Source organism: Ostreococcus lucimarinus, chromosome 4 (assembly GCF_000092065.1).
Source record: "Ostreococcus lucimarinus CCE9901 chromosome 4, complete sequence".
Taxonomy (NCBI): Eukaryota; Viridiplantae; Chlorophyta; class Mamiellophyceae; order Mamiellales; family Bathycoccaceae; genus Ostreococcus; species Ostreococcus sp. 'lucimarinus'.
In genome coordinates, this window is record NC_009358.1 from 136,673 (window position 1) to 155,384 (window position 18,712).

General features: G+C 59.2%; 9 protein-coding genes and 1 pseudogene across 9 annotated transcripts, besides 1 other annotated feature; 4 read left to right on the forward strand and 6 right to left on the reverse strand.

Annotated features, from left to right (window-relative positions):
• Positions 1–884: 884 nt before the first annotated feature.
• Positions 885–1,511, reverse strand: OSTLU_36889 (predicted protein; the record flags this gene model as incomplete). Its single annotated transcript, XM_001417395.1, has 1 exon — positions 885–1,511. A coding segment is annotated over one exon (627 nt), but the record flags the coding sequence as incomplete, so codon positions are not given.
• Positions 1,512–1,976: 465 nt separating this feature from the next.
• On the reverse strand, positions 1,977–4,175 carry OSTLU_10106 (annotated as a pseudogene; the record flags this gene model as incomplete).
• Positions 1,977–4,175: a sequence feature.
• A 959-nt stretch (positions 4,176–5,134) lies between these two features.
• Positions 5,135–5,914, reverse strand: OSTLU_4482 (predicted protein; the record flags this gene model as incomplete). Its single annotated transcript, XM_001417396.1, has 1 exon — positions 5,135–5,914. A coding segment is annotated over one exon (780 nt), but the record flags the coding sequence as incomplete, so codon positions are not given.
• Positions 5,915–6,403: 489 nt separating this feature from the next.
• Positions 6,404–7,100, forward strand: OSTLU_31006 (predicted protein; the record flags this gene model as incomplete). Its single annotated transcript, XM_001417119.1, has 2 exons — positions 6,404–6,626; positions 6,706–7,100. The coding sequence occupies 2 exons, from the start codon at positions 6,404–6,406 to the stop codon at positions 7,098–7,100; spliced, it is 618 nt and encodes a 205-aa protein (XP_001417156.1).
• A 69-nt stretch (positions 7,101–7,169) lies between these two features.
• OSTLU_31007 (predicted protein) lies at positions 7,170–9,137 on the reverse strand (the record flags this gene model as incomplete). Its single annotated transcript, XM_001417397.1, has 1 exon — positions 7,170–9,137. One exon carries the CDS (start codon positions 9,135–9,137, stop codon positions 7,170–7,172), a length of 1,968 nt encoding a protein of 655 aa, XP_001417434.1.
• Positions 9,138–9,578: 441 nt separating this feature from the next.
• On the forward strand, positions 9,579–10,151 carry OSTLU_14910 (predicted protein; the record flags this gene model as incomplete). The annotated part of the gene is made up of 1 exon (XM_001417120.1): positions 9,579–10,151. One exon carries the CDS (start codon positions 9,579–9,581, stop codon positions 10,149–10,151), a length of 573 nt encoding a protein of 190 aa, XP_001417157.1.
• A 126-nt stretch (positions 10,152–10,277) lies between these two features.
• OSTLU_86921 (predicted protein) lies at positions 10,278–12,635 on the reverse strand (the record flags this gene model as incomplete). The annotated part of the gene is made up of 1 exon (XM_001417398.1): positions 10,278–12,635. One exon carries the CDS (start codon positions 12,633–12,635, stop codon positions 10,278–10,280), a length of 2,358 nt encoding a protein of 785 aa, XP_001417435.1.
• A 940-nt stretch (positions 12,636–13,575) lies between these two features.
• Positions 13,576–14,451, forward strand: OSTLU_31010 (predicted protein; the record flags this gene model as incomplete). Its single annotated transcript, XM_001417121.1, has 1 exon — positions 13,576–14,451. The coding sequence occupies one exon, from the start codon at positions 13,576–13,578 to the stop codon at positions 14,449–14,451; it is 876 nt and encodes a 291-aa protein (XP_001417158.1).
• Positions 14,452–14,493: 42 nt separating this feature from the next.
• On the reverse strand, positions 14,494–15,540 carry OSTLU_86923 (predicted protein; the record flags this gene model as incomplete). Its single annotated transcript, XM_001417399.1, has 1 exon — positions 14,494–15,540. One exon carries the CDS (start codon positions 15,538–15,540, stop codon positions 14,494–14,496), a length of 1,047 nt encoding a protein of 348 aa, XP_001417436.1.
• A 144-nt stretch (positions 15,541–15,684) lies between these two features.
• OSTLU_45399 (predicted protein) lies at positions 15,685–18,597 on the forward strand (the record flags this gene model as incomplete). Its single annotated transcript, XM_001417122.1, has 1 exon — positions 15,685–18,597. A coding segment is annotated over exon 1 (2,748 nt), but the record flags the coding sequence as incomplete, so codon positions are not given.
• Positions 18,598–18,712: the final 115 nt, after the last annotated feature.

Consider the following 18,712-nt stretch of genomic DNA (forward strand, 5'->3'; position numbering starts at 1 on the left):
CACGAAACTTCGCACTCAAATTGATGCTCATACTTGATCATGCGCAACAAACTCACGTTTTCTTCGAGGGAGTAGTCGAGAGTCAAGAAGTCGAGACGTTTGCCTCGCCACTGCTGCAAGCCGAGAATCTCGTTGAGACCTTTGAGGAATAACGCAATGTCACCAGTCTGCATCACTGTTCTCTTGTCCATGATCACGTCGTCGCCCAAGCGCACACCGCCCGGGAATGTTGGCGCGATGACGGCGACGCGCTCTACAGGTTGCAAGCCACTGGCTGTCGATAGTCTCTCCTTAGCCTTCGCGATGAGCTTTCTACAAAGCATCGCACTGTTGACGTCGTGCTCGTACAAGATAACGCACGTGTCGTCGAGCGCACATGCTTCCAGGCGTTCGGGAAACTTCATCGCGTCTGAGATAAACACGAGAGATTCGTACACGCGTGTGGTGTTCGAACGCTTCATCTTTGGCGGCTGCGGCTCGACGTCTGCGGTCGCGACGATCGGGTTCAACGTCTGTTTTGTCGTCGCGGGTTTCGAACTCTTGCCATCGTCTGTTGTCGCCGCCAGTTGTATCTTTGCCAGTGCAATCTTCATGAGCTGATGTTCGACGGTGTTTGGCGTGAATTCCTCTGGCACGTCTGCGTCGTCCAACTCGTCGAGTTCCGCAAGTGCCATACTCAGATTGAACATTTGCGTTTTGGACAAAGCCGAACTGTCTGCGCACGCGCGTGTGCGCTGATAATATTTCATGCAATCCTCGATTCGACCTTGAGAGAGTCGAGTAAGCGTGAGATTGTACAGCGCCGGATAGTAACTCGGATTAATCGTCAACGCCAGCCTGAGTTGCTCGTTGCACGCGCTCAATAGTCCCTTGCACCAATCGAGCATGGCCAAGTTCGTCAACGCCTCGACGTTGCCCGGATCAACTTCCAACGCATTAAGGTAATTCGCCCCGGAGCGCTGGAAGTCGCCTCGCCTGAAGGCCAAGTTCCCGAGCTTAACTTGCGACGGAGCGTGCTTGGCGTCGAGGTTCAACGTCTGTTCAAAGTGATATTCGGCTTTCTTCCATTGTCCAAGCTTAACGTACAACAGCGCGAGGGCGTACGTCGCGCGTGAATCATTCGGACGGCAGTCGACGGCGCGTTTCATCCATTCTTTTGCCTCACCCACAGAACCAATGGAGTCGATGACGATTGCGAGATTGTACAAAGCCTTGAAGTAATTCGGTTCACGATCGAGCGCGGCGAGATAGCTCACGCGCGCGCTCGCCGCATCGCCCGCCAAGAAGTGCGCGTTGCCGATGTTGAAGTGCGCGACCGCGCTCACCGGATCGCGACGAATTGCCATCGCGTACACCGTGCTCGCCTTTGCGAGCTTGCCTTGAGCGAGGAAAATATTGCCGAGCGTAATCTGCCGCTGCGCTGTCAGGGTAAGACTTGCACTCCGTTGCGCAAACGCGTGCGCATACTCGGTATCACCGGCGAATGCGCGACAGATGGCCAAGCCGTGCATGATATCGGCGTTTCCCGGATTCCTCTCTGCCATTCGCGCGTAAATTTCTTCGGCTTCTTCGATACCACCTCTTCGAAAGCAATCGATAGCATAGCGCAAGTCTTCGTCTTCAAATTCCTTTATGGTGCCGCGAGACGCCGCCGTGTTTTCCATCAACGGTGTGATAGCGTCCACGAAAGATTCGTTTTCGGCGTACTGAAGTGTGAGCTTTTCCCGAGCCCATATCCGTCTAGAAATTATCCAAAGAATTATGCCGTACACGGAGAGAGCGATGCCTCCCACGGTCCACGACGTCTTGTCGGCTTCGCGCACTCCGAGCGGTGGCGGCGGTAGTGGAGGAAGCTCGTACGTGCCGTCGGGGATGCACCGCACGCCATCAATGGCTTCCTGCACCTCTACGCTCAAAACACCGTCAGCACGCATGCGAGGCGTTTCCCCGACCCACGCAGGAGCGCCACTAACGAATCCCGATGGACACGCCACGCACGCGACGGATCCAAACGACCCCGCGAAGAAATTATCTTGACATTGCACGCAAGACGTCATGCCGCTCGCGGGTTGAATCGTCCCGCGCGGGCACAGAGCACACTCCAACGCTCCTGTTAGTGGTGCCACTGTGCCGGGCACACACGTGGGGCAACCCGTCGATCCACGAAAGCCAGTCGCCGTGCCCGCACCGCACGTCAAACACTGCGCAGCGTTCGTCGTCGTGGAATACGAGCCCGGATTGCACAAAGAACACTCTCGCACTGCGGCGCTCGCGGATGAACTCACGTATGAGCCCGCTGCGCAATCAACTGACGGTAATGACAAAGGCACTGCGCCTACGTTCAGCGTACTCGCCGTCACGGCGTCCGAAATCTTCGTCACCGCTTGCGAGAGGTACGTTTGATTCCAGTCGCCGCCGTAACTCGTTGGCAACATCGCGAGCGAATTGATCGTAAACACAACGATCACCGAGCCTTGTTTGATTCCCAGGATTTCAACATCGTTTGCGGTTGTTCCGTCACTCAGTGCGCTCGCTATACCAGTTTTGAACGCGGTCGCGTCGGTCTCCGTCCAACCTTCGACGTTTCCTTGTAATCGCAAAGAAATCTCAGGGACGTTGATCGTCACGTTGAGCGGCGGCAGCGACGGCGGCGATGGCGGCGGTGGTGATGGTGGAGGAGAGGGTGGTGGGTTCGGTGGCGGTGGGGCAAGTCCACAAGACGTCTGCCCGACGTCACCGAAAGTTCCAGAACCGCTCGCACACGGCGTCGGCGTGACGGTGCCTGCGTTGGGACAGCTGGTGTCCACCGGGCACAATACGCACGTGCTCGAATCGCTCGCCGCAGTCGCCGTGCTGTACATTCCGGCAGGACACTTAGTACAGTCCTCGTCCGAGACCGCGGCGGTCGTGAGCCCGAACGTTCCAGCAGGACACGAGCTGCAAGCACTGACACTGCCCAAGCTGTACGTCCCCTTCGCGCAGTCGTACTGCGCCGTCGCCGAACTCGTGTCGTTGCAATACCGCCCTGGTGGGCAGAACGAGCAATGTGTCTGACCACCTTCACTGAACGTCCCGGGCGCACAATCGGCATTACCACTACCGTCCGTCGCAGGGCATTGTTTGCCGACTTCGCACCTCGTGCACGCGCTCACGGCGCCTCCGTAACTATAAAATCCTAACGCGCAGTTCAGCTGTATGTCCTGCGTTGTATCCGTGCAGTAGCGCCCTGGATCACACTCAGTACACGCTGCAGCTCTCCCTAAACTGAACGTTCCCGCTTGGCACTGCGTCTGATCACCCGGAAGCGGCGTGGGACACGCCGATCCCGCGGTACAATTTGAGCACGCCTGCGCGCCTGCGTAAGACTGCGTGCCGATCGGACACAAAGCCGGAGCGGACGCTCCATCGGCGCACGAGTAGCCTTCAGGACACGTTACACATCCTGCGCCGGACGCCGCCGCGGTCGGCTGCCGAAGTGGGTCGGTGTCGTTGTAAGGCCTCGCAAACGCAACGGCGACATCCTTGAGAGCCCAGCCGCTGTAGGTGCCCGCGCCGCACTCCTGGTACGCAGTGAGCCCTTCGGTCGGGCACGACTTACCCACCGGGCACGTTAGACAGCTTCCTGACGCAGAGCTGGGCTGGTACGTGCCGATATCACACAGTTCGCAAGACGTCGATCCCTCCTCTGCGTACGATCCAGCGGGACACGCCGAAGGCGTAATTCTTTCCGCAGTCGACTCGCACTTGTAACCAGCCGGACATGGCAAGCACGACGTACTTCCCACAGTAGCCGCATATGTCCCGGCCAAACAAGGCGAGCACGTCGAACTTCCCTCGGCTGCCGCCGACCCCGCGGCGCAAATCTCCGGCGTCACCGTGCCCGGCGATTCACACTTGTAGCCCGCCGTACAGCTTGTGCAAGTCGCTGACGCCGCCGACGCCGCGAACGTGCCAGCATCACACGTCGAACATTCGAGCGATCCCTGCGCGGACGATGTACCCGCGAGACAGGGCTGCGGCGTGATTGTCGCCGCGCTCGCACACTTGTAGCCCGCCGGACACGGCGCGCACGATCCTCCCGCGGCGCCGTTGTACTCTCCCGCCGGACACGGCACCGCGATCGACGTCTTCAACAATTCACACTCCGTACCCGCCGGACACTGCGAGCACGACGACTGCTTTCCCTCGAAAACGCACGTCACAGTCGTTCCCTCGTTGTCCAATCCCGCACCGTTATTCGTCACCTCCCCGCACCCCGACACGAATCCGTCCGCTTGCCCAGCCGTCTCGCACACCATCCCGATCGTGCCCGTCGGGCTCACTGACGGCGCGCACGTCAACGTCATCGTCCCCGAATCCGGCAGCGGGATCACGCACGTCGCCGCTTGCTCTTTAAAAAAGCTCAACCCGCCCTCCGCGTACGCGCACGTCGCCGCGATTTTCGACCCGTCCAGCCCGTGACTCGCCTGATACGCCTCCTGCAGCGCCGTCACCCAATTCGCCTCATCTATCGCGTTCCCCGCGCAATCCGTGGCGACGTCCCACTGGCACACCGCGTTCGCGCCCGTGGCGTAATTTCCGACGCCGCAGTCGGCGCACGACGTCGCCGTCCCGTCGCCGCTCGTCCCCGCCGCGCAGTCCGCGCACGCGCCGTCATCGATGAACTGTCCCGCCGCGCACGTCTGCGCGGACGCGGGCGTTATCAACGCCGTCGCCGACAGCGCGAGGAGCGTCGCGAGCGTCAGCGCGCGCCGCACGCGCGCGAAACGAGGCCGCGGCTCTTTCGGCATTTCGCAACGCGTCGACGGTTTCGTCTCTACGCGTCGCCGACGATCGACGACATGCGCCCGTCGCGCGTGTGCGCGCCCGCGACGCACGTTTCTCTCGCGGGCGTCGCGGACGCGCGCGTGGGGGCGGTGCGCGCGATGTAAACTGACGCGATGGGGCCGCGGGCATCGTCCCCCTCAACCGTCCGGGCGGCGCGACGGCGGCTCGATTCGACGGATGGATTCGATTCGCGGCGTCGCGCGTCGACGGACTCGTCTCTACGGATTTTTTGGATGGATTCGTTCGTTAAATAATGCACGCGGGCCGAAGATGCGCGCGCGCCGGGCTAACGCTCGAGCCAGGCGTCTTCTTCCACGGCGACGCCGGTGTGACGAGCGACGCGATCGCAGACGACGAGGACCTCGTCGCCGGGGACGAGCTCGGCGACGGAGACGTGCGCGCCGCCGGGACGGACGAGACGACACGTCTCGGCGTTTTGAAGTAAAACGGCGAGCGTGCCGACGTCGGGCCCGCTCGGGTGGTCGGCTTCGATCATAAGCATCGAACGACGCTCCATTTTGACGCGAGCGACGTTGGCCACGCGCGTTCGGCCGTCGGCGGCGCAGACGAGGATTTCGCTTCCACATCGCAGCTCGCTCAGGTAGGACGTTTTACCGTTCGGGGCGCGCACGTATGACGCCGTCGGGCCCGCATTGACCCTAAATGGACGCGTGTTGACGTAGCCGCACTCGATGTTTTCCGCGTGAATCAAGAACAAACCGCTCGCGAACGATCCCACCAGCATGCCCTCGCCGAGCTCAAAGTTCGTCGCCGCGTCCACGGCGCATCGATCACCAGCCCCCACGCGTTTCACCGCAGTCACTCGCGCGGGCACCAACTCTAATTTTTCACTCGATTCCCCACCGAACGAGCGCATCGCATCGGCTAACGCGCGTACCTCCGCCGGGTCGTTCGTCCGCAAGCACACGCCGTCGACGCCGGTCTCCAACGCCTCGAGCATCACTCGAGCCTCCGCGGCGTCGTGCACGCACGCGAACAGCGCCCTGTCTATCGGCGTTCCCGCAAACGCCGCGACTAAATTTTCTGCGGGAATGATGGACCAACCATCGACGCAGTCCATGACCAACACGTCGCCGTCCCGTCTCGAAGCCGCCGCCGCCGCCGCGCGAGCGCACTCCTCTGGCGATCTTATCACCGCGAACGCGCCTCTGCGCGCGCCTTGGACGCGATCGACGATCGAACCATCGTCTTCGGCGACGAGTAATTCGCAATTCACCGACTTTGCGAACGTCTCGGCGTCGCGCGCCGCGCAAACCACCGTGGTGGTTAGAGCTAATTCAGCAGCCGTCTGCACGCACTGCACGTTTGACGTCTGTAACCAGCACTGACGGGCGCGATCGCGATCGCGTTTGCTCGCGCGACACACGATGGTGTCGCTTCGACGCGCGCGCGCGGTCGGCGGCGCGTGACTCGCGAGCGAGCGCGCGGTTGAAGCCATGCGAGGCGAACAGTGTGGGACCGTGTGGGACACACATTGGACCGTGTGTCGGCATAATTCGACGTACAGACGCGCGTCAGCGCGAGCTTTCGACCGAACGACGATCGAGATTGAACGATGAAAATTTTCACGGCGACGCTATGCGCGCTTCTTGTCCTCGCGTCCGGCGCGCTCGCGGCTGAGGCGGACGATGACGATACGAAAGAGGACATGCTGCGGGATTTTTGGAAGGACGAAATGGCGAACTTTGAGTACACGATGACGAACGCGACCACGGGCGAACCGATAGAGGGCGCGGGAGCTATCGTCGCGCCGACGTTCTCGCGCGATAAAGTTCTCGGTGCGTTTGAGAACGATTGTGTTTAATATTGATTTTCGCGCGCGACTGACGCCGCCGACGCGGGCGTGTTTCGTCGCAGTGGGCGTCTTCATACCCGCATCGAGCGGTTTCATAAATTCGCAAAAAACGGTGAACGTCACGGTGTGTGAATTCATGTACCCAGAAAACTGCCTGATGGAGACGCCGTATCCCGGAGCACCGAGCGAGTATGCGTGCGGCTTGTCCGACGAGGAGCGACCAGAAACTGGATTCGAGTGCGATTCGCGAGAAGTCGAAGTTGAGCCCGACGGCGATCTGTCCGTTGACGTGGAAATCGAAGAAGAAAATGAAGCGTTGTACGACGATTACGCCGAGTCGCCAGCGCCGGCGCCGGCGCGAAAGTTACTCGCGTCAGCTCGAATCGGGCGCGCGAATCCGCGAAGATCGCGCACGCTGCGAACGGCGGGGGCGCGCGGATACGGACGAGGTCGTTAACAGAGCGCCCCAGGGTACGGTTCAAGCTACGATGATCCTAACGATACGAATACAAAATTTTCTCTTCTTTCACACCACCGTGCCGCGCGACATACAATCGCGAAGTTGATACAATAACTGTCCCCCGCTCGCTTTGCTGGCCAACACCGAGATCGATTTCCCTTTTTTACCGCGGCCGAGCCACGCGGCGACGGCCAGAGCCTTGGCCTCGGTTTCTGTGTCGTCGTCTCTTGCTTTAGGGACTAAAATAACGCACCCATCGGACACCTTTTTTAGATGTTCGATGGATTTCGCATTCGTGATTTCCTCGGGGACGTCGTCCGAGCTCGATCGCGACGACGAATTCGCGCCCACGTTTTCGTCTTGCTGCCGCGCGAGAATGATTTCCAGCTCGCTCGCACGAACGCGGACGATTTGCTTCTTTAAGCATGGCAGTGCGGTGTCGAGGCCTTCTTGCGTGATTCTATAAGCGCACTCGACGCCGTCGACGATTTGACGTTCAAACGCACGAACGCCGCACGCAACGACCTGCAAACCAGCGTTCTTGCCATCCTTTCCCCGCGCCGTCAACACTTTTCGTGCGCCGTCGGACAAGTAATATAGACGCTTTGGAGTGACACCCGGAAGGTCGGAGTGCTGACGCGTCATCAACGCGTCGTCCAGATCGAGCGCGTCTTGCACGCCGTAATGTTTATTGATGCTCTTCACGATGGATCTGTCTTCAACCTTCATCACCGGCGCCACACGTTTCTTTTCGTTCCACTGCTCATTCGCACGCTCCATTCTATAAGTCTTGTTTGCGTCCATTTGCGGCGTTTGCTCCATCTCCGGAGGCAACTCGGCCGTCTTCTTCAACGCGGTGATGAAAAATCCACCCGTATCGTCGAGATGGGGAAATACTCGAACGCATCTCTCGAGCGGCATCGCGTCATACTCTCGGTTCCAAAACATCGTCTTCGCCACGGTTTTCATGCGTTTCTTCCCAGTCTCTTCGAAAGAGTCGTGCCATCCGTATATATCACCGACTTTCCATCTCTTCATCCCCGGTCGTCGCTTAAGCTCGGGCAAGCTCTTCGAGACGTCGACGAGCTCCACAGAGCCTTTCGCGCGCTTCAACAGCGCCGCGACGACGGACTCATTCTCCAATGGGTTCAAACTGCACGTCGAGTAGACTAAACGCCCACCCACTTCGAGCAAGCGCAAGGCGTGGGTGGCGATCTCAAGCTGAAGCGTGTGTAAATCCACCCCGCTCGAGGCGTTCCACTTCTTCCAAAGGTCGGGCGATTTCCGCAGCGTCCCATCACCGCTGCACGGGACGTCGGCTAAAATTCTATCGAACCTAATTTTCTTTCCCTTGGCGTCGTGTAAAATTGGAAACAACTGCGCCTGATGATTCGTCACGACGAGTGCCGGGGAGTTGCTTCGCTTGCACTGATGCGTGAGCAAATTCGCTCGCTGTAAAGACGCGTCGTTCGCTACCACCACCCCTCGAGGCGTCTCCCCAGCGTTCGTCGCGCCGTGCAACATCTCCAATAACTGTGACGTCTTACTTCCCGGCGCGGCGCACATATCGATCACGCGATGCTTCGGTTTCACCTCTAAAAACAACGGCGGAATCATCGAAACCAACTCTTGCCTCGTCAGCGCCCCCGTCTCCCCGGCGCTCTTCAAAAACGCGTGCAACCCGAGCACGCCGCGCGATTCACTCTGTTTCAACGACGCGCTCTGCGATATATCTATCTGCCAGCTCAAACGATCCGGATACCACGCGACGCACTTCGGCGGCTTCATCGACGCCTCGCGCTTCAGCGCCGGCAACACGTCGCCCTCCAGCTTCCTCCGCACCGCCTCCACGAGCGCCGTCGACGCGTTCAGTCGAAACGTCAGCGGCAGCGGTCTTCGAAACGCCTCCATCATCGCTCGAAAGTCGCCCGCGTCTTCGCACACGCCCTGCGCGGCGTAATACGCCTCGAACCTTTCGTTCGCGAGCGCCGGCGGCTCGAGCTTCGCGCGCTTCTCGCGATGCCCGTCGTCCATCGCGCGCGCGCTCGACGCGCCGGCGCGTCGCGCGCGTTCGCAAGCGATCCGCGCGCGCGCTCGTTCGTCGCTCGACGACGCGCGTCGTCCACTGGCGTCGTCCCGACGACGACGTGGGACGCGCTCGCGACGACGCCGCACTGCGCGCCGCGTCGACTCGACGACGACGCCATGACGACGAGCGCGAACAAACGCGCGATGTTCGACACCCCCGCCGCGGTCGCGTCGGACGCGAAGCGCGCGCGACGCGCGCCGGGAACGCCGAAAACGCCGAACGATGGCGCGCGCGTCGAGCTCGCGCCGCGAACGCCGTGCGATGGCGATCGATTCGGCTCGCCCGCGACGCCGAAAACGGCGCGAGGGAAGGAAAACGATTGTTTGAAACGGCTCGGCGGCGCGGACGACGCGCGCGCGGCGGGCGCGCGGCGGAGGGGCGGCGGTATGCTTTCCCGCCAAAATGTGTTTCGATTGTTTTCAAATTTGCTGTCGAGCGGCGCGGCGAAGGGACCGACGGCGGAGGAGGAGATTCGGGCGCTGAAGGAGGCGTTGCGGGAAGCGCACGATCGTGTGGAGACGTTGAGCGAAGATAAACGATTGGCGGAGAAGAATGCGCGGCAGATGGACTCGGAACGCGCGGCGCTGGCGAGCGAGCAAGTGGCGGTGCAGAAGACCGTGAGCGAGCTCGGTCGTGAACTTTTGGAAACGGCGAAGGAATCGTGGAGTATCCGTTCGGAATTGGCGATAAAGGATGCGGAGATCGAGCGTTTGCGTAAGAACAAAGGTGAGGCCAAGTCGTCGAAAGTTGACGCGAAGCCATCAAACGTTGAAGACGCGAGAGAGTTTATTTTCAACTACTTTGCAACCAAGCGATGCGACTCCGTCGGCATGGACGAGCTCATGCGCGTGAAGCCTTCGGCTCTAAGCGACATGGATTTGTTTGCGGCCCTCGCGGAGCGCATCACGGACACCGCGTATCAAACCGCGTCGCACATGGTCGTCGTCCATCAAATCTGACGGTCGCGCTCGTCCGTTTTTTGTTTGTTTGTTTTGCGTGTACCGCTCTCGCACTTCTTTGCTTGTGTGTAATAATATTATACTTTCTGTTTTATGCGCGGTTGGTGTGACAGTTACAGTTTGCGACTAAGGAATCGATGACAACGCTTCGGCGAAGAGACGTTGAAACGCGACGAAATTCGTCCCGCGGCCGTCGCACTTTGCCGTAAACGTCGCCGCACGCGCCGTGGCGTCGATGAGCGCTTCCACTAGAAAGATTTCGCGGTTTCCATTATCGATGGCGTAGAAATAAAACTTCATCGCATTCGACGGTCCACCGCTCGCCATGGTGGCGACGCCTCGAGGTGCGAGATGTTGCGTAACTTGCGCCGCGCTCGCGAGCGCGTTCGATCGCAGCGTCGCTTGCAATCCCGTCGCCACCACTGCGGCGGACGTCCACTTCATTTGAAAGCTCGTCGAATCGAGCGCTGGTAGTGGATCGAGCGCGAATACTGCCGGCGGCGCATCGACAGATTGGGGCGCCGCCGGTACGTCTACGTCGAGGAGCGAGAGCAAATCCACCGCCGAACCGCCGCTGGCGGACGCCTTTTCCTCGTCGGTGTCCCCCAGGTCAATCATATCCATCGAGTGGTCGATCAATGAGCCACCACCGCCCGCGGCGATGTCGTCCATTTCGTCGGCATCCACGCGCGCGCGACGAGTGAACGCGTCCGGGTCCACAAATTTCACTTCTGGACGTTCGTACAGCACGGACAATGTGTTGAATTCGTTGAACACCTTGTCGAACGTCTCATCCTCTATCACGGTTTCTTTGAAGGTGTAAATCGGCGATGACTTATCACGCGAGTTCACTACTTTCTCCGCCGCGCGCACATCGCGCTCTAACAGGCGATAGTACAAACTGGCCAAGTCGCGCACTTCCTGGTTTGTGTCGCACGAGCCCGCAAGCAAGGCGGCGCCGAGCATCGCTTGCATCTCCGGTGCGCGCTTAAAGAAGAGCTTCATCGCGCTCGACAGCAGTTGTGATCGCACATTGGCGCTCGGCTCATCGCCAAAGTTTGTGAGTACAGGCTCGATAAAGTACGGCGCGAGCGGAATATCTTCGCCGTACTCGCCATACATCCACACCAAGGCGCCGCGCGCGCGAGACGGGACGACGTCAATCAGATCGATGTTCTTGATCGCCTGAACGCACTGTACCGCGTACTTTGGACGCTTGCGCAAGACATTTACCACCGAAATGATCGTTTCCGCTGTCACGTGCTCGATGTCTAAATCAAAGTATTGCAACAAGCGGTCGACGATGCCTTCCAAATCATCCGCCGCCGAGAGTGCGATTTCCCCCACCGCGCGCACGGCGGCGCGCGCAATACCGATATCCGCGTCGGTGACGTATTCAGTGAGTTCGGTGACGATGTCGTATGTGTTTTGCGCATCCGCGACGGCTACGAGCATCGAAAGCTTCAAACTCTTCACCGCCCCTGAATCGCTCCCGCGGAAATAAAAGTTCTTGTAATCAGTCGAGAACAAGATGGGGGCGCGTTTCACCAACAACCGCACGTGAGCCCACACCGCGTAGCTCGTTTCCACTGTTCCGCCGTTCGCTAGCGTGAACAACGGCGCCTTGATGCGCTCCAGCACCTGTTGATGCACGTCTGGCATCTCGAGCGTAATGTTCAAAAAAACCTTCACCGTGCCCAAAACGATGGCGGAATTCGGCGCGCTCAGCCTCGACTCGAGCGCGTTCATGATGTCAAAAGTCTCATCTTTGTTCTGAATCTCATACGCCCCCACTAACTCCAAAATCAACGCCTGGTTCCACTCGCTAAACGATTTAATTCTATTAATCAAAGCGTACACGATGGGCTTCGTCGCCAACGACTCGATCCCGTCAATCTCCCTCAACACGATCAAACAATTCCCCACCACTCCCGCGTCGGTATCGTTCACCAGCATTTCTCGCAGCGCATCCAGTATCCCAGTCTCCCGCACCGCGCTTGGATTCAAATCGTACACCTTGAGCGCCCCCATCGCCGCCACCGCTCGCGGATACCCTCCGGCGTCTCTCAACCCCGCCATCACGCACGCCGTCGCGTACTCGATCAAATCATCCACCCCTAATCCCGCGATGCTTCGTATCGCCAATCCCCGTATCGTTTCATTCGCGCTCGCGCAATCTTTTTGCAGCGCGTTCACCGCCAGCGTCGCCAGTTCCCGTTCGCGCCGCGCGTGGTGGCAAATGTACGCGTAAATCAACTTCTTACACGCCACGTCCACGGTGTGCGCGTTCAGCACGACGTCTGGGAACAGTTTAGACACGTCGACCGCGATCGTGAGCAGGTTCAGGACGCGTCGGAGGACGTGTCTGCGCTGCGCGTTCGCGCGGTCGTCGTCCGATTGTTTGGAGCTCAACAGTTTCAACGCTTTCGACAGCTCCGCGACGTCATCCGCGCGTTTCGACGGCGATTTCGCGGTCGACGGCATCGCGCGCGCGCGATTCTACCGCTCCGAAGCGATCGGGAGCGCGCGCGACGCGTCGCGTCGGTGACGCGCGACGATTTGTGCCGATGCGATTACTCGCGACGCGCGACCAATCGCCGCAGAGCGAAGCGCGTCGACGTCGCGACGCGTCGCGCGCGCGCGGCGGCGTCGCGTCATGTCGTTCGCGTCGATCGCGCGACGCGCGGGCGCGAGAGTCGCGCGCGCGACGAGAATCTCGAGCGTCGTCGAGGCTGGGACGAGTTGGCGATTCAACGCGCTGTCGACGGCGCGCGACGACGACGACGCGCGCGGGCCGACGCCGACGTCGCCGCATCGACACCAAAAACTCGTGAACGTGCACGACGACGGCGGCGTCGGGCTGGGGGTGGATCTGGACTACGACGACCGCGGCGCGGCGGGCGCGGGGAGCGCGGCGGGCCGGAGCGCGCAGTACGAGGAATACGTCTCGAGCCTCACCCCGCGACAAGCGAACGTGGTGATCGCGGCCGGAGACTTAGAGAAGGCGTCGGGAAAATATCGAGTAGAGGTGACGACGGGGCGAAATCGAGGCGCGGGGACGAGCGGGCGGGTGGAATTGACGTTCGTCGGCGGCGACGGGTTGACGTATCCGGTGGCGCTGGAGTACGAAAGCGGGATAAATCCGACGTTTTCGAGGGCGTCGAGCCTGCCGTTTCGAATCGCGAGCAGCGCGAGATTGGGAGATTTGAAACGGACGCGCGTGCGATTGGTGCCTGAGCTCACGTCGGTTGGGCGGGGGTGGTTTTTGGAGGACATCAAGGTGACGTGCGAGAGCACGGGAGACGAATGGTTCTTTCCGTGTCATAGATGGTTCGGGCAGAGCGATGCGGGGGATGGGAAATCGGGGCCGTTTACGCAAGATCTCGAGGCGAAGTCACCGGATGAGATTCGCACGCCGTTGTGGATGGAAGGGGACATTCGTAAAGAACGCGGGGAATTTGAGTGCGTGGCGAGCGGCGCGGCGGTACCGCATCCGGAAAAGATGAAGCGCGAGGGCATGCGAGCGCTCGTGCGACGAACGCACGGACACGGAGGAGAGGACGCGTATTTCACCGCGCGTGGACCAGATAACACTATGGGCATGGGGATCGCCGACGGTGTGTACTTGTGGCGTTGGCAAGGTATCGACGCGGGCGAGTACAGTCGATTACTCATGAACCACGCCGCCGAGGCGTTGCGGTCGGGGAAAGAGAATCGACCGACCGCCATGCTCACGCACGCGTACGAGCAAGTGACCGCGGCGGGCATGAAGGGAAGTACCACGGCGTGCGTGGTCGTCATCGATAGCGAACACGGTTTGCTATACGGCTCGAACGTCGGTGATAGCGGATTCATGCTCATTCGCGGCGAACGGGGGGCGCGATTTTGCGCGCATCGCAGCCCGCCGCAAGAGCACGATTTCGGCTGTCCATTTCAGCTCGGACATCACGAAGCGAGCGATAAGGCGAGCGATGCGATGCGCACAAAGTTATATCTCGAACATGGCGACATCGTCGTCCTCGGTTCGGACGGGTTGTGGGATAACCTGAGCGAAGTCGAAGTGCTGGAGAGCGTCGAAGCGTCCGTCGCCGAGGGCGCGTCCATCGACGAGAGACTCATGGACGTCGCGGCGAGGAATTTGCTCTCGAAAGCGTACGAGGTGAGCATGGATAAATCGCGAACGACACCGTATTCTCTCGCCGCGACGGAGCATTTCGACATGGTGTATAGCGGCGGAAAGAAGGACGACATCAGCGTCGTCGTCTGCCACGCTCGAATCGGGAACGGTGCCGATCGCTAGCCTAGAGGAATTTGTGATAGAATCGCTTGCTCGCGTATTACATTATACATCGTTCGAGACGACGTCAATCACGGTTAGATTCGTTTCCGCGCGCCAAACCTTACCCGGGGCCACGACGACCGGTCTCGAAACCGCCGCGCTCTCGACGCAACAAAAGTTTTTATAACACTCCTTCATGTTCGTGTGCGGATTCCAAATCACCGTATCCGTCCACCCCGCGGTGTTTTCCACGCTCACCGCCGCCCCACTCCCGACGTGCAACAACGTCTCCGGCTCAGTATCAAGATACACGCGATCAACGAGATCTAACCCGAAGAACACGTCTCTCGAATCTTGCACTTTTTTCGGCGGATCGTTCGCGTCGACGTTCTTGTCCAGATACGTCTTTCCCGACAAACCGCGCGCGAACACCCCCGCGTTGGCACAATCCGTCACCTCGATGTACGTGTGAATAGCCGCGGTGAAATCAATCGCTTTTCCACTCGTTTCTTCGTTCGTATTCTTCACGCACAGCTCCATCTTCAGCTTCTCCCGTCTTAAAGTCACCTCGTACGTCGCCTCAAACGCTTCGTCCCACATCGCTCGCGTGTACTCGTTCGGCTTCAATCGCATCATCACCGCAGGTTCCGGATCATCCGGATTCACGTCCGCAGACGTTCCGATGACCTCCCAATCCACGTTTCGCGCGAATCCGTGCTGTTGCATCGCGCCCGGGCCGAATTGCGGAAAGCACAACGGCGCGCCGCCGCCGATGGGCTTCGTCTTGTCGAACGCCGCGTCCGGGCGCACGTACAACACCTCATCCCCGCTCGGCTGCGTCCACGACGTCACCGTGGCGCCGAATAGGTACACGCGCGACGTGGATCCGTTTTTATGCGTCAGCAGCGCCGTCGGAAGGTCACCGCGACCGTTTTCGAACGTCACCGACCCCGGGATGGCAAACTTTTCATTCAACGCATCGATCGTTGACTTCGCGCTCGGCCCGATGGCGGACGCGCGGATCGCGCGAATCGACGGTGCGCGGTGCTTTTTATGCCTCGGATGCGTCGGCGCGGCGCGCGGCGACGCGCGAGCGCCGTTGGCGCGCATGAGGACGACGAAGACGCGCTTCGGAGTGACGTTTCGGCGTCAAACGGCGACGCATCTCCGCTCCGTCGCGCGCTTTTGACGACCGAGATCGCGCGTCGTCGGTGGTGCGCGCGGTGAACGATGTCGGTGACGCGATTGGCGCGCGTGGTGACGCCCGAACGCGACGAGAAGCAGTACAGAAGATGCCGCCTGAGCAATGGTTTGGAAGTGTTGCTGATTTCAGACGCGACGCTGTGCGGCGCGGACGACGACGGCGCCGGCGCGGGCGCGAGCGAGGACGATGGTTCGGCCAGCGAGGATGCGTCGGGGATGGATCACGACGAAGACACGGATGGGGAGGAGGAGGAGGGTGATGACGATTCCGACGACGGCGGCGGCTCGAGCGGCGGCGGAATGAAACTGGCGGCGTGTTCGATCGCGTTCGACGTCGGCTACTTCGCGGATACGGACGAGTGCGATGGGTTGTCGCACTTTCTCGAACACATGGTGTTTATGGGAAGCGAAAAGTACCCGGGGGAGAATTTCTTCGGCGAGTGGTTGAACGAGCACTGGGGCTCGGACAACGCGTCGACGGATAGCGAGAATACGATTTTTTATTTCGAATGCAATCCGAAGAATCTACGAGAGGCGCTGGAGATATTCAGTGGGTTCTTTGTCAATCCGTTGGTGAAGCTGGACAGCGTCGATCGCGAGGTGACGGCGGTGGAGAGCGAGTTCGAGCGCGTGGTGAATAACGATACGGTGCGCGCCGAGTTGTTGTTATCGTCGCTGGCGGCGAAAGGGCACCCATACACGAAATTTGGATGGGGTAACCGCGCGTCGTTGACACAAAGCCCGCCGTATAAGGAAGGTCGCATGCGTGACGTGTTGTTGGAGCACTGGAGAAGGCATTATCACGCCAAGCGCATGTCAATTGCGCTCGTCGGGGCGGAGGATTTGGACGAACTTGAGAGTTGGATCGTAGAGATTTTCGGTGACATGCGCGACGACGGGGACGAAGTGATTGATTTAAACATCGCGCATTCTTCACCGTATGCGAACGCGGTACCCATCCGCGTGTTAACGGCGCAAGTGAAGGATGGTCAACACGTTTCTATCACGCACGAACTCCCGGCTTGGACGCAAAAGAATTACAAGCACAAGTCGGCGACTTACATGGAGACCTTGATCGGACACGAAGGACACGGTTCTTTGTTTGCTGAGCTGAAGCGTCGAGGATGGGCGAGCGATTTGCGTTCGGGTGTGGGCGCAGGTGGGATTGATTCGTCTACCGCCGGCGCGCTCTTTGGCACTACGATCAAGCTCACGGATGATGGTTTGACTCACGTCGACGATGTCATCGGGCTGTTTTTCGCGTACGTCAATATGCTTCGCGCCAAAGGCCCGCAGGAGTGGTTTTGGAATGAAATCAAGCAATTGGCTGATATTGACTTTAGATTTCGCGAACCCGAAGACGCGAGCGAGTACTCTGAACGTTTGGTGGCAGATATTCGAAAGTACGCCCCCGAAGACATCTTGCGCGGAGCGGATTTATTTGAAACGTACAAGCCCGAAGAAATTCGAGAAATTATTGATTTGATGACGCCTCAAAAGGCCATCATCGTCGTGCAAAATCATGCGTGGAACGGCGAAGGCGAGAACGTTGAGCACGAGCGATGGATTAACTTTCCATACAAAAAGGAGGCTTTAGATTCGGCGCTGTTGGAGACTTGGGCAAACGCAGACGCGGGCGAGCGCTTACATTATCCATCACCGAACCCATACATTGCGAGTGATTTCAGGTTACGATCACCGGCGAGCGAACACAAAGACGCGTTGTTTTCACCCACGATCGTGCACGATTGCAAAGTCAGTCGCATCTGGCATCGTCTTGATGACCGATTCAACCAGCCACGGTCGTGCATGTACTTTCAAGTATCGCTGCCGCACGTACCTGAGGGTGCATTCGGTATGATGTTGATCCAGCTTTTCGTCGCCATGGTGGAAGATTGCGTGAACGAGTCCGTGTATTACCCTGCGCATCTTGCTGGAATGGAAGTCGACATCGGCGCGTCGGCTTCTTATTCTGGTTTCGTGCTCTCACTCGAAGGTTTGAGCGACAAGCTCGGCGAGGTCGCGTTGTCGTATTTCAAAACGATGACTTCGTTAAAGATCGACGCTGATCGATTCGAAAAGCGCAAAGAAGAAAGATTGCGAGACGTCCATAATCTGTGCTTGAATCCCGCTAGGCACGCAAAGCGCGCGCTCGAGGTATTGCTCAAGCAAAAGGACGCGACGCAAGAGGACAAAGCAAATGCACTCCAGGAGATGACCGCAGCGGATTTGCAAGCGTTTGCGGATGGAATTTGGCAGCATGCGCACGTCGAAAGTCTGATGATTGGCAACTTGACAAAGGATGAAGCCTGCGACGTCGGCGAACGCATTCGCGCATGCCTTCCAGGCGCGCCGATTCCTGATAACAGCTGGCCGGAAACTCGCATCGCGCGCGTACCTCAGGGTGCGCACTTGTTTAGCATCAAGGCAATCAACGCTGACGAGACGAATAACGTGGTGCTGTACTATTTTCAGCTCGGTGAGAGCACGTGGCGAGGTCGGGCGTTCATCATTTTGATGCAATCGCTCATGCACGAAAAACTCTTCGACCAGCTCAGAACGAAGGAGACTCTCGGCTATAGCGTGAGCTGCTCGTTTGACTCGACGCATGAAATCTTGGGTTATCGAGTTTCCGTCGAGTCCGCGTTCCACCCGCCGCATTTCGTTTCGAGTCGCATGGCAGCCTTCTTGCGATCATTTCCCGAGATCCTTGACAACATGGATGACGCTTCTTATGAAAAGACTCGCCAAAGCGTCGTCGATGATATATTGGCAGACGATGTCAACTTACGCGAAGAAGCCATACGACACTGGGCGCATCTCGTGAATCAAAAGTACCAGTTTCATCGCGGTCGTCATGTGGCGCAAATAATCTCCGAAATCTCAAAGCGAGAGGCGGCAGATTGGTGCCGAGAGTTCATTCAGCCATTCGCACCTGGAAGTAGACACGTGAGCGTGCACATTCACGCAAAGAATCATCCAGTACCGGCAAACGGATCCGAGCACGCCTTGGGCATGGGAGACGCGCATTTTGACATCTCCGCGGAATTGAAAAACGTGTGGGGACTGCTCCCTCAAC